A 13,156-nucleotide genomic window follows, 5' to 3' on the forward strand; every position below is an offset into this window, starting at 1 on the left:
GATGAATAAAGCCTTTGGTGAGAATGAAGACATATCCAGGATAGGCAGTGGCCACTTGTCTTCTCTTCCCATGCTCCATGCTCTCCCTGAGCAGAGCAAGCTCAGAAACATCTAAATGCTGGCGATTCCCAAATGTCTATCTCCAGACCCAGTTTCTCTCCTGAGAGCTTGTTTTCCAATTGCCTTATTTCCAGCTGCCCTATTATTCCTCAACGTCCACAGCTAATCAATCATTAAATGATATCAATTCTATTTCTCTTAGCATATAAGGCTCCCCTATACCTATGTCCTCAAACCGAGGTCACCCTCACCAAGTCTTATCTGGACAATGGACCCAGTCCCTGAGGCCCTCCTGGCCTCCAGTATCCCCTTCCTCTAATTCATCCCTCGCTGCCATTGAAGTCAGCCTAGTAAACATCAACACAGTATCTACTGAAAAACACTGGTTCTCCTAATTGTTTACGGATAAATTCTGAACTCTTTAGTATGACAGTCAAAGACCTTCACCAACCGGTCTCAACTTCCCTGTCCAAACACACCTTCTGCTACTTCTTACCCCACCAGTGCTCTGCATTATTGCAGCTCACGCCCGGCAAAACCTCCAAAGCTTTTTGTCTGAAGAAACGGTATCTCCCCTGCATAGTACCTACCGCTACTTCACCTCTACCCCACAGCTCTTATTTATTCTTCAAGACCCAACTCAAATGTCACCTCCTCTGTGAAGCTCTCCCTAAGCCCTACAGCTGTGAGTCACACTACCCTCTCTGGTGCCCTAATGCTCTCTGCATATTTCTATCCTAAAACAGCACACTGCACCACGAGGATCTGTTAAGATGCTGGTTTCCCCCAAGACGATGCTGGAAGGACCTTGACGGTAGGAACCATATCTTTATCTCTGGACCAGGTACAGGGTTGCACAGAATACACACTTGGTAAGTGTTGTTGAATCCATCAACAGATGTAGGAGGAATTAAGGCAATGGAGGAATAAGGTTTTGACAGTCAGGAAGGATACTTAAGCCTTGCTCCAGCTGCCTCAGAGTCGAGTACCGTGGGAATTTAGTTTCTCATCTGTTGAATACGGGGGTGGGGCTATATGATTTCTATGGTCCCTTTAACTCCTCTGTTCTAGAATTCAGACTACATTTTCCTTTAAAATCTACAATGAAGAAAGACTCTATAAAACCCCATGGTAATAATATGTTCCAGGAGTCTGGACACGCTCCACAAAGCCAGCCAGGAAAATTGCTGCTCTGCCAGGCCACTGGGCTGAGCTCCCAAGGATGGCCAGCAATGGAGGCTCCTCCCCTAAACTCATAAATCCCCCGCTGCCTTCCGTCACATTTGGAGAAAATACCCAATTGCCCTCTTTTCTGTTTCACTCTGCATATTTTGGGCAAAATGCTGCTTATTAAATATTATGCACAAGAAAACAAACAACGACAAAAAGCTAACACGCCTTGAAAATAATGAGTGCTAAAAACATGAATTAAACCACTAGGCTTACTATGGAAAACAGTACGGAGGTTTCTCAGAAAACTAAAAATAGAACTACCATATGAACCAGCAATTCCACTCCTGGGTATGTATCCGAAAAAAACAAAAACACTAATTTGAAAAGATACACACACCCCAATGTTCACAGCAGCATTATTTACAATTGCCAAGATATGGAAGCAACACAAGTATCCATCAGCTGATCAATGGATAAAGATGTGGCATATATATACAATGGAATATTACTCGGCCATAAAAGAAGAATGAAATAGGCGCTGCCCTGGTGGCACAGTGGTTGGGAATCCACCTGACACTGCAGGGGACACGGGTTCGAGCCCTGGTCCGGGAAGATCCCACATGCCACGGAGCAACTAAGCCCGTATGCCACAACTACTGAGCCTGTGCTCTAGAGCCCGTGAGCCACAACTACTGAGCCCTCGTGCCACAACTACTGAAGCCCACCCACCTAGAGCCCGTGCTCCACAACAAGAGAGAAGCCACCGCAATGAGAAGCCCGTGCACCACAACAAAGAGTAGCCCCCGCTTGCCGCAACTAGAGAAAGCCCATGTGCAGCAACGAAGACCCAATACAGTCAAAAATAAATATAAGTAAATAAATAAATAAATTTATTTTTTAAAAAAAAGAATGAAATAATGCCATTTGCAGCAACACGGATGGACCTAGAGATTATCATAATAAGTGAAGTCAGACAGAGAAAGACAAATACTGTCTGTTATCACTTACATGTGGAATCTAAAAAATACAACAAACTGGTGAATACAACAAAAAGGAAGCAGACTCACAGGTATAAAGAACAAACTAGTGGTTACCAGTGAGGAGAGGGGAGGGGGGAGGGACAATGTAGGGGCAGGGGATTAAGAGGTACACACTATTAGGTATAAAATAAGCTTCAAGGATATATTGTACAACATGGGGAATACAGCCAATATTTTATAATAACTATAAATGAAGTATAACCTTTAAAACCTGTGAATCACTATACTGTACACCTCTAACATATAATATACATCAACTATACTTCAATAAAAAAGAATTTTTTTTAATTAAAAAAAAAACACTTCTAGGCTTGATAATCACCTCGTTACCCCATACTCTGGGGGTGGCTGGTACCTCAGGACGGCCACTTCTGTCCTCGCAGGCTGGGGAGCAGGGTAAGGCTTGACCATCTCGTGGAGCATTCCCGGGTGCTGGTCACTGTAGAAAAGTCCATGCTCCTGGGTCTTGCCCACCGGGGACATCATTTGCTTGGTCTTGAAGGGGTACTCGGGTGGAGGACCTCGGGGGTCCAGCACTTTAGCTGCAGGCTGGGCTGGGGAGGGCCCTCCGCCCGCCTTGAACCCCTTTCCGGTCCCTGGGCCAGGGAGGTGTTGCTTTGCACCGTTCCTCTCCAACGACAGCTGCATGATCCTCTCACTGAGAGAGCGGACGTGGCCCTGCTTGAGCTCCTTCAGCGCCTCGTCCTTGTGCGCCTGTCCGCTGTTGGCGCGGTTCACCGTGGGCCTGCCCTCAGTCCGCGCCTTCTGACTGGCGCCCCCGGCCATGTAGTAGCCGTGACCCACGGCCCCCTGCTGCTGCTGCTGCGGCGGCGGCGGCTGCTGCCCCCGGAAGAACTGGGACTGCGCTTTGGCCTCCTCATACGTGGGCAGTTCCTCGTTGTTCTGCTGAGGCTGCGTGGACCGCACCTGTTTCTCCATCACCGTGTTGTCCACCTGGTGTTCCTGACCCTGCGGTTCCTGGCGTGCCGACTGGTAGACCATTTGTGGGTCTTCTTGAGTGAGGTTTTCCGTGGAAGAAAAGTTGTTTGTGGGGTGGGCTGGTCCTGCACTCCCTGTGGCCTGGTGCTGAATGGCCAGCAAGTTCATGTTCTCAGTCGGGGTACCATAGCGCAGTTGCTCCTGGATCAGCCGCTGTAACACTGTTCCAGCTGCCGCATCCTCGGAACCTCTCATTTCCACCTCTGAGATCCTCAGGAAGTTCGGCGGGTGTAAGTTACAAAGAGGATCCTCAACTAGAAGGTAAACACGGGAAAAAGATGTCAGGCCGTTCCACGCAGATATAGGTCTGGACGTACATGGTGAATAACGAACTTTCTAACGACAGAGGCATTTAAAGATTTCCAGTACACCGTCACTCCCATTTACCCTACAGTTTCTCATGGAAGCATCTCTCCAAATCAAAGTGTCTCTACTACTCTCCCTTCCCTTGCCTACCGTTTTCTCCTAGACCTTGCTCGGGCCTTCAAGCCCTCCCTTTCCTTTAAGCTCTCCACCGACCCCTTCTCTTCATCATATAAACAGGTCAAGTCTTTCCCAACTTAAAAAAAAAAAAAAGAAAAAAAAAAAAACAAGCAAAACTCAGAACCAAACAAAAAGAAACCATCTTTTCATGGCTCTACATAAACCTCTAAGTGCCACCCTGCAGCTCTCCTCCCCTTCTAATCGTCCTCAGAAAGCAATCGATACTTGCCATCTCCACTTTCCGAACGTGCCGTCCACTGCCCTCCCTACCGCTCTGATTAGTAATCATTCCCAGGGAGAACTTTCCAGCCTAACCTTTCTGAAGCATTTAGCATGTTGATCATCCACTTCTTGAAATGCTCTCCTCACTCAGCATCCAGGCCACCCCCTCTCATGGTTCGGGATCCTGCTGTTTCTCCGTACACTCCATCTCCGGCTCCCTTTTCTCCACCTGCCCCTTAAATTCTTTCCCACAGCTCTGCCCTGAGCACTCACCCACCCTCACTTTGACAGATTCTCATCTCATCCACCGCTCGTCTGAACCTACTGACCCACGGCCCACCCATTTACAACCACCAGCCGATGGCCCACGGGTCCTCCAAACTCGACGTGTCTTCCTCAGCCCATCCAAACAACCCCTGGATCCCTGCCTCGTCTACTCTTTGCCAAGCCAGAAACCTGAGAGTTTTCCAAAATTCCTTTCTCTCCCTTACCCCCAACATCTGGTCAGCGCCTGCCTGTCAATTCTGCCTCCGAAATGAAACATCTCTCCCAACTCTCCCCTTTATTCCCCTGCCAGTCTCCAAGTTCATTATCAATAACCACAGTACAACCACAAAAAACATTCTTAAGGAGCATATGATGTGCCAGGTATTGTACTAAATTCCCTCCTTTATTTAGTTTAGTCCACATAGAATCGCATGAGGCAGGTATTAATTCCCCCATCTTACAGATAAGGAGAGAGGTTTAGAGGAGGTAAATCACCAAGGTCACAGAGGTAGGAAGAGACAGATCCAGGATCCGACTCATTCCACGACGAAATCTGTGTTCATTCCGCAGGACAAGCCCGTGGAGCCTCACACCCAAACCATTCCTAGAGCCCCCTCATCTATTTCTCTGACACTAGGCTCTTTTCCACTTCCAAACCCACCCCCTCAGACTCCAACTTATCTTCCCCACTGCCCTAAGATTGTTCAAACCGGAAAACTTAATCATATCACTCCTCTGCAAAAAATTCCTCGCCAATTAATTATAGGATGAAACTGACAGTCCATCACAGGGTGTAGCAGGCATTGCTTTGTCCATCCTGCAACATTTCATGCCATCACTGGCCTCCTCACCGGCAACCCCTTGGAGTTCAAGTTCCAGCAATACCCTAAGAAGTTCTCAGACATGCTAGCTCTCTCAGGCCTCCAGGACTTTGCTCCCATCCATCCCCCTGCCTAGAAAGATGCATCTCACCACACCCTTCTTGGGAAATTCCTAGACATGCTTTGAGTGATGGCTCCAAAGCTACCTTTTAAGTAGAACCCTTCCTGCTGTAGCCCAGCAGGCTTGAGCCCTCCTTCTCCAATGTCCGGGCTCCATTATTATACCTCCCTTAGAGCAATCATCACAATAGATGGCACTGGCAAGACTTTGAGCAAATCACTTGCTCTCTTAGAGCTCAACATCCTCCCCTGTCAATAGAGGGAGCTGAGCTAGCCCCTTAGAGATAAGCAGCCTTAGAGACAGCAGCCTTCACTCTTAACAATTCTACGCAGTGATGGTTCTTTGTTTTTACATATGCACAGGACACATCATTTTCCCCCAAACCGTCTTTCTTCCCCAAGGTTGCCTTTTTTTTTTTTTCTATGAATGGCATCCTCATCAGAGACAACCAGATAGAAATTTCAGATTCAATTTTGATCCTTTTGTCTCCTTTGCTCCCTACATTTAATCAAGTGCCAAGCACTTTTCAGTCCACAGCGAAATGAGGAAAAATGAAGGTGGTGTGATAAGTGAAATGAGAAAAAATGAAGGTGGTGTGATATGCTTATAAGATATAGAAATACACATATACATGTGTATATACCTAGACATAAGTCATTGGGTTTATTGTCTTCTTTGGGCAAGGGATTCTGTCAAGGATTACATCCCTCTTACACTTTTCAGTATTAAAATATGAGAAAAGGCGACCGTAGATGACATTTTGAGTGTCTCTGTAACAGCAAAGACTGCAGCCCCAGCTTCCATGCCCTCAGCTACTCCCCGGGTTCCAGTCCCCTAACCAGTTGTCTAAATGTCCTGAGCAGCCTAATATCTCTTGCCTCTGGCCTCTTCTCCTTTTGATCAACACTGTATTTATCTGTATTTGTCTACTAGAATTCAAGCACCAGAGAACAGAGAGTTTTATCTGTTACGTTCACACGCCGTATACCCAGTGCCTAGAATACTACCCCAATATACAGAAGGCATTCAGGAAAGAATTGTGGGGGGCAGGGATATATTAGAAGTTTGGGATTAACATATACACACTACTATACATGAAAGCGATAAACAACAAGGACCTACTGTATAGCACAGGGAACTATATTCAGTATCTTGTAATAACCTATTATGAAAAAGAATCTGAAAAAGAATAGATATATAGACAGATAGATAGATATACATATAACTGAATCACTTTGCTGTACACCTGAAACTAACATAGCATTGTAAACTAACCATACTTCAATTTTAAAAAGTGGTTAAAAAAAAAAATAATTGCCAAGTAAAGAACTGTACAGACTGGTTCCTGAAGCTCAACTCTGATCAACCCCAAAATCACACCTCTGTGACCTCAGGCAAATTACTTGGCTTCTCTGAACCTTTCTGCTCTGTATAATGGTCAGGCTTCATACCTGCCTCACAGGACGGCATGTGGAGTAAATTCAAACTTATTCCTCACCTTCAGAGAAGGTGTACAGTAACTGAGATCTAAACCAGAAGTTCAACAACAAAAATTTTTAAACAACAAAAACAGATCATTGAAAGTCCACACAAGATGAATTGCCAAATAACTGTAATAAGTGATGAACAACCCTAGGAGAGCGATTAACAGTGTGGGTTGAATTGAGCCATCACTCACTCTACAAATACCAACTGCCAACCTGTTATAGTCAGGCATTCTGATAGGTGCTGGGGTTAGGAGAGTGAAGTGGACAGTCCTTACCTTCAGGGTTTAATGAAACGAGCAAATTCAAATAAAAATCAACATTTTAAAATAAAATGAATAAAAATTCAAATAAAAATATATATCCAAAGGAAAAAGATTTTTTTGGATGAATAATAAAAGGAATGGTGTCTCATTAAGCATGAAAACTACTGAATTTCCTTTTCATAAGCACATTTGGCAAGAACCCTGAGATCGTCTTTAAAGTGGTTTTGAAGATTCCTTTTCATGGTTTAACCAATCTCATAAACCCTCAAAAATAGGCAGAAAGTTTTTACAAGGAAGCAGTTCCTTCCCGACTATAGTTTTGAATTTCTCTGACTTTCTGAATCATTTGCAAAAAGAGGTAAAAATGAAAGCAGAGAAGAAAAAAAGGAATGAAAGATTCTGGGAAAGAATACAAAAGAATATTTAGGAATTAGAAGAAAATGAAGGCATAAGAGGTATAATTCTGAAGTTCCTACATACTTAGGAACTCTGTTGAGAGGGTCACATATTATAGTAAAACAGTCTATTAAAACCTTGTTAATGTTTACCAAACATTAAAAATAAGGCACCTACCAATACAGAGACAACCAATAATTCAATATGCTGATACTTAAAACAAGGATAGAGAAAAAATTATGCAAAAGAGCGAAAAATGAGAAACATAAGATTGTTCTGCTTTTCCAACACAAGTGCCAATAAAAGAACTTACCAACTTTTTCCCTGATGCTACTGTTTGCCTCCACCGTCAAAGATGCTTCATGCCTCCCAGAATAGAGCTGAAAGTCTGGGAAAAAGTAGTTGGGGTCTTCCAGAATCTGGATGGGACTACTGGGGCTGTAACAGGCAGGAGGGGGACCTGGGGGCAGAAAGCAAAGTGCATATTAGTGCCAATGAAGTCCTCCTCTCCCTCTTCGCCGTGTGAGTCACACTAGCTGTTCTCCCACACACATTTCCACTGGCAGTGGCAGCTCTGTCTTTTCGATTCATAAAATTCCAAAGTTACTATTCAGAATCATCACAAGTCTAGCCACCCACCAAAATGACCCGTGAGGTCACAATAACAATTTTCAAGACACGCTGAGTGAAGGCAGGGACCCTTTCTCACAACCTACTTCCAAGGGCAGCAGCAGAAACACTGGCAGAAATCAAGTCCCCTGAGGAACTGGACAAGTCACCAAGTTTGGAAAGGTCAAGGTGGGGGACAGAAAGGAGGGAGGCAGGGAGGCCAGAAAAGGAAAACTAAAAGGGGAAGGACAGCTGTCTCTTGGAATGTATGAAAGATGCAGAGAGGGGTGGTCATTTTGCCAGACCACGTGTTAGCAAGGGCCTGTCCCAACCCAGGACAGAGCGCTCAGCCCCACTCTGAGGGTTCTGGAGCCTCGGGTGGCAGTGTGAGCCCGGGTCATGGGTTCTGGCCCTCTGCCCGGCACTGACCTTTTTCAGCTCCTCTGTATCTGCTTCACACTCAAAGAGGAGTGTGCTTCCTGTTTCAATTAAACGTGACACTGTGTTCAATTCTACAGTCACTGAACATGAGATACCACGACAGCAACACTGATCTGGCATCTACAACATCATGGGAATACTCAGCAGGATGGGTCTGGGCTGTCTTTCCTCTCTGCACTCGTTTCTTTGCATGGGCACCAAGTTGAAGGCTCTTTCTGGCAAAAGTAACTTAGTTTACTCTGGGGAAAGAGTCAGGCTATTTTTTTTGTAAATTAAAATCCTTGCCCCCAAGGATTCCTTAATATACGCAAATCAATCAATGAGATACACCATATTAACAAATTGAAGAGTAAAAGCCATATGATCATCTGAATAGATGCAGAAACAGCTTTTGACAAAATTAAGCACCCATTTATGATAAAAACTCTACAGAAAGTGGGCATAGAGGGAACCTACCTCAACATAATAAAGGTCATATACGACAAACCCACATTAAACATCACTCTCAATGGTGAAAAACTGAAGCATTTCTTCTAAGATCAGGAATAAGACAAGGATGTCCACTCTCGCCACTATTGTTCAACGTAGCTTTGGAAGTCCTAGCCATGGCAATCAGAGAAGAAAAAGAAATGAAGGGAATACAAATTGGAAAAGAAGAAGGAAAACTGTCACTGTTTGCAGATGACATGATACTATATAGAGAGAATACTAAAGATGTCACCAGAAAACTACTAGAGCTCATCAATGAATTTGGTCAAGTTGCAGGATACAAAATTAATGCACAGAAATCTCTGGCATTCCTATACACTAACAATGAAAGATCAGAAAGAGAAATTAAGGAAACAATCCCATTCACCATTGCAACAAAAAGAATAAAATACCTAGTAATAAACCTACCTAAGGAGGTAAAAGACCTGTATGCAGAAAACTGTAAGACACTGATGAAAGAAATCAAAGATGACACAAACAGATGGAGAGATATATCATGTTCTTGGATTGGAAGAATCAATATTGTGAAAATGACTCTACTACCCAAAGCAATCTACAGATTCAAAGCAATCTCTATCAAATTACCAGTGGCATTTTTTACAGAACTAGAACAAAAAATCTTAAAATTTGTATGGAGACACAAAAGACCCCGAATAGCTAAAGCAGTCTTGAGGGGAGAAAACGGAGCTGGAGGAATCAGACTCGCTGACTTCAGAGTACACTACAAAGCTACAGTAATCAAGGCAATATGGTACTGGCACAAAAACAGAAATATAGATCAAAGGAACAAGATAGAAAGCCCAGAGATAAACCCATGCACCTACGGTCAACTAATCTATGACGGAGGAAGCAAGGATATACAATGGAGAAAAGACAGTCTCTTCAATAAGTGGTGCTGGGAAAACTGGACAGCTACATGTAAAAGAATGAAAGTAGAACACTCCTTAACACCATACACAAAAATAAGCTCAAAATGGATTAGAGACCTAAATGTAAGGCCAGACACTATAAACCTCTTAGAGGAAAACAGGAAGAACACTCTTTGACGTAAATCACAGCAAAATCTTTTTTGATCCACCTCCGAGAGTAATGGAAACAAAAACACAAATAAACAAATGGGACCTAATGAAACTTCAAAGCTTTTGCAAAGCAAAGGAAACTACAAACAAGACAAAAAGCAACCCTCAGAATTGGAGAAAATATTTGCAAATGAATTAACCGACAAAGGATTAATCTGCAAAATATATAAACAGCTCATGAAGCTCAATATTAGAAAAACAAAAAAACCAATCCAAAAATGGGCAGAAGACTTAATCAGACATTTCACCAAAGAAGATATACAGATGGCTAAGAAGCACATGAAAAGCTTCTCAACATCACTACTTATTAGAGAAATGCAAATCAAAACTACAATGAGGTATCACCTCACACCAGTTAGAATGGGCATCATCAGAAAATCTACAAACAACAAATGCTGGAGAGGGTGTGGAGAAAAGGGAACCCTCTTGCACTGTTGGTGGGAAAGTAATTCAGCCACTATGGAGAACAGTATGAAGGTTCCTTAAAAAACTAAAAATAGAACTACCATATGACCCAGCAATCCCACTACTGGGCATATACCCAGAGAAAACCATAATTCAAAACCACACATGCACACCAGTGTTCATTGCAGCACTATTTACAATAGCCAGGTCATGGAAGCAACCTAAATGCCCATCGACAGACGAATGGATAAAGAAGATGTGGTACATATATACAATGGAATATTACTCAGCCATAAAAAGGAACAAAATTGGGTCATTTGTAGAGACATGGATGGATCTAGAGACTGTCATACAGAGTGAAGTAAGTCAGAAAGAGAAAAACAAATATCGTATACTAATGCAAATATGCGGAATCTAGAAAAATGGTACAGATGAACCGGTTTGCTGGGCAGAAATAGAGACACAGATGTAGAGAACAAACGTATGGACACCAAGGGGGGAAAGCAGCAGCGGGTGGGGCTGGTGGTGTGATGAATTGGGAGATTGGGATTGACATGTATACACTGATATGTATAAAATAGATAAGTAATAAGAAACTGCTGTATAAAAAAATAAATAAAACAAAATTCAAAAGTCCAAAAAAAATAAAAGGCCTTTTCTATTAAAAACTATATATATATAGACATATATATAGACATATATATATGGTAGCTAAACATGAATATCAATTAGATTAGTTACAAATACAAGGAAAAACAATTTAGAGAGTTAACGGCTAAGGACATCTTAGTGCCTTTTCCGTTAACGTGTGACTGTAATGGATCATTGTATAGTTTGCCCTGGTCTTCTCCTCGTCACGTGTAGAATTAATCCATATCAAAACTTTCTTGTACCCAAACCTGAAGGTTTGTCCACAGCTGTCCAAAGTTTACCTCTACAGCTTCTCTTCCATCCTGGATATCCTTTCCCTAGCATTCTGGACAATGAACCCTCCCCTCTGATTCTCCACTGTTGGTGGAGATAAGATAGATGGTACAAAGCATGCCAAGAGACTTCACAGGGTGGCGGCCCCTCATTGGGTCATCAGAATCCAAATTTTGCCAATTCATTAATTTACCATGAGAAACACAACTGCCAGAGGGAACAGTCTCTTATGCCCTCCAGGCCAGCCAGCACATTTACTGTTTTGACATTTCCACAGGAAGCCAACTTACAACTTGGAAGTTGCATGGTGAGCAAGGAATCCCAGTAAGGGAGGCAGATGCATGATCAAATGATGGATGCGAATAGGTAGAGTTGTCTGATGCCTCCATATCCCTCAAAGGAATTTTCCCACCCAGACACCCAAGCAGCACCCATTTCACGGTGGCAATTCACCCGAGTTGTAGACAAAGCTTTTAGGAAAAATATTATCTGAGATGCTTGTGTTACTGACTGTGGAACCCGAAAAGGAGTGGGCAATACCAAGCCTCAGAATTAAATCTGATTACTTTGGTCTATAGTTCCAACAGAAATTGTTTCAACATTTAGTCAACATGTGCCTGGCATGTTCTAAGTGCCAGGCGCCATGCTAGAGTGATAAACAAGACAAGAACTCTGCCGTCAGGAGTCTCAGAATTCATTAGGAAGCAGACATGTTGGCTGGCAGTTACGAGGCAGGGTAGCGTTGGCTGTAACAAAGGCTTGTTCTAGATACAGTGGGAGCTCAGGACAAAGGGCCTAACCCGCCTAAAGGTCAAGAAAACCTGCACAGAGGCCAAGGAGCTTAAGCTGATCCTGCTTCAGTATCTGATTTTCACAAGGAAAGAAAATGCATTTTTATGATTATGTATTACCAATAATATAATCATATAGAGGACTGCTGTTAGTCTTATGGTACGTTTCTGTTTAATTTTATACATTAAGATTTGTACATACAAATTTGGAATCACACAGTGTCATGCTGCTGTCACTTAGCAGGATAACATGAGTTGTTCTCCTGTGATGTAATAAAAATACATTAAAAAAAAAAATCCTTGCCCCAGAGGTAATTCCATTAGAAGAAAAATCATGTTTTACAGCCATCACTTCAAACAGGTCATTTGCAATTTCTTGCTAGGATTGTTATCTACCCATTTCCCGTAAGGCCCAAGCTAGTAGTAAGCAACTAATTATTCTAAGAGGCTGTAAGATGGAAATTTACTCAACTTCTTCCTGAGTTTCTCTACCTCAACCCACGAAATAATATTTGCGCGTGTGCTCACATGTATCGTAAGCACGTTCAGACTAGAGAGAAAAAGAGAAAAAAGATTTTGACAACCAGAATATTTATCTTACAATGTTAAAATAAATAATGTAGTTGTGACTTAGATCTTAAGGATGAATAAAAACCGAGTGTGAATGACATACTATGTAAAGATCAGCCTAAAATGACAGTTCCAATGCCTGTGACAGTATCTGTCTGCGTTCTCTTTTTGGCCGACCGACAAAGGACTACCCTGGAAAGAAACTCAGCCCTTTCTGGGCCTCATCTTCTACATCTATAAATCTAAAAGTCAAGGCTAAAATTAGGAATCATCGATGGCCTGGATCCAAAGGCAAATCCTGGCCTGGCTTCTACTTCAGGCAGGTGGAAAATATTGGTGGAAAGTTGGAGAGAGGCACAGAGCAACCTTGGCCACCTATTAGGATCACCCGGGGAACGCTGCCAATGCCAGTACCCCAGTCTCACCCAGACCTAGTCAATCAGAATCACTGGGACAGGGCCCAGGCATGTGTATTTTATAAGGCTCTTCATATGATTCCGACGTGCAACCACCGCC

General features: G+C 43.1%; 1 protein-coding gene across 3 annotated transcripts in view; it reads right to left on the bottom strand.

Annotated features, from left to right (window-relative positions):
* The window catches only part of AMOTL1 (angiomotin like 1), a 173,033-nt gene that overhangs the window by 63,934 nt on the left and 95,943 nt on the right, over window positions 1–13,156 (bottom strand). For all 3 annotated transcript variants that reach the window (XM_060018092.1, XM_060018090.1, XM_060018091.1), the window contains 2 exons: window positions 7,646–7,792; window positions 2,596–3,526 (listed from right to left, as the gene is read on the bottom strand). In XM_060018092.1, coding sequence (XP_059874075.1) covers window positions 2,596–3,526; window positions 7,646–7,792 — 1,078 coding nt within the window. The remainder of the gene's footprint in view (window positions 1–2,595; window positions 3,527–7,645; window positions 7,793–13,156) is intronic.

Source organism: Delphinus delphis, chromosome 8, assembly GCF_949987515.2.
Source record: "Delphinus delphis chromosome 8, mDelDel1.2, whole genome shotgun sequence".
Classification (NCBI taxonomy): domain Eukaryota; kingdom Metazoa; phylum Chordata; class Mammalia; order Artiodactyla; family Delphinidae; genus Delphinus; species Delphinus delphis.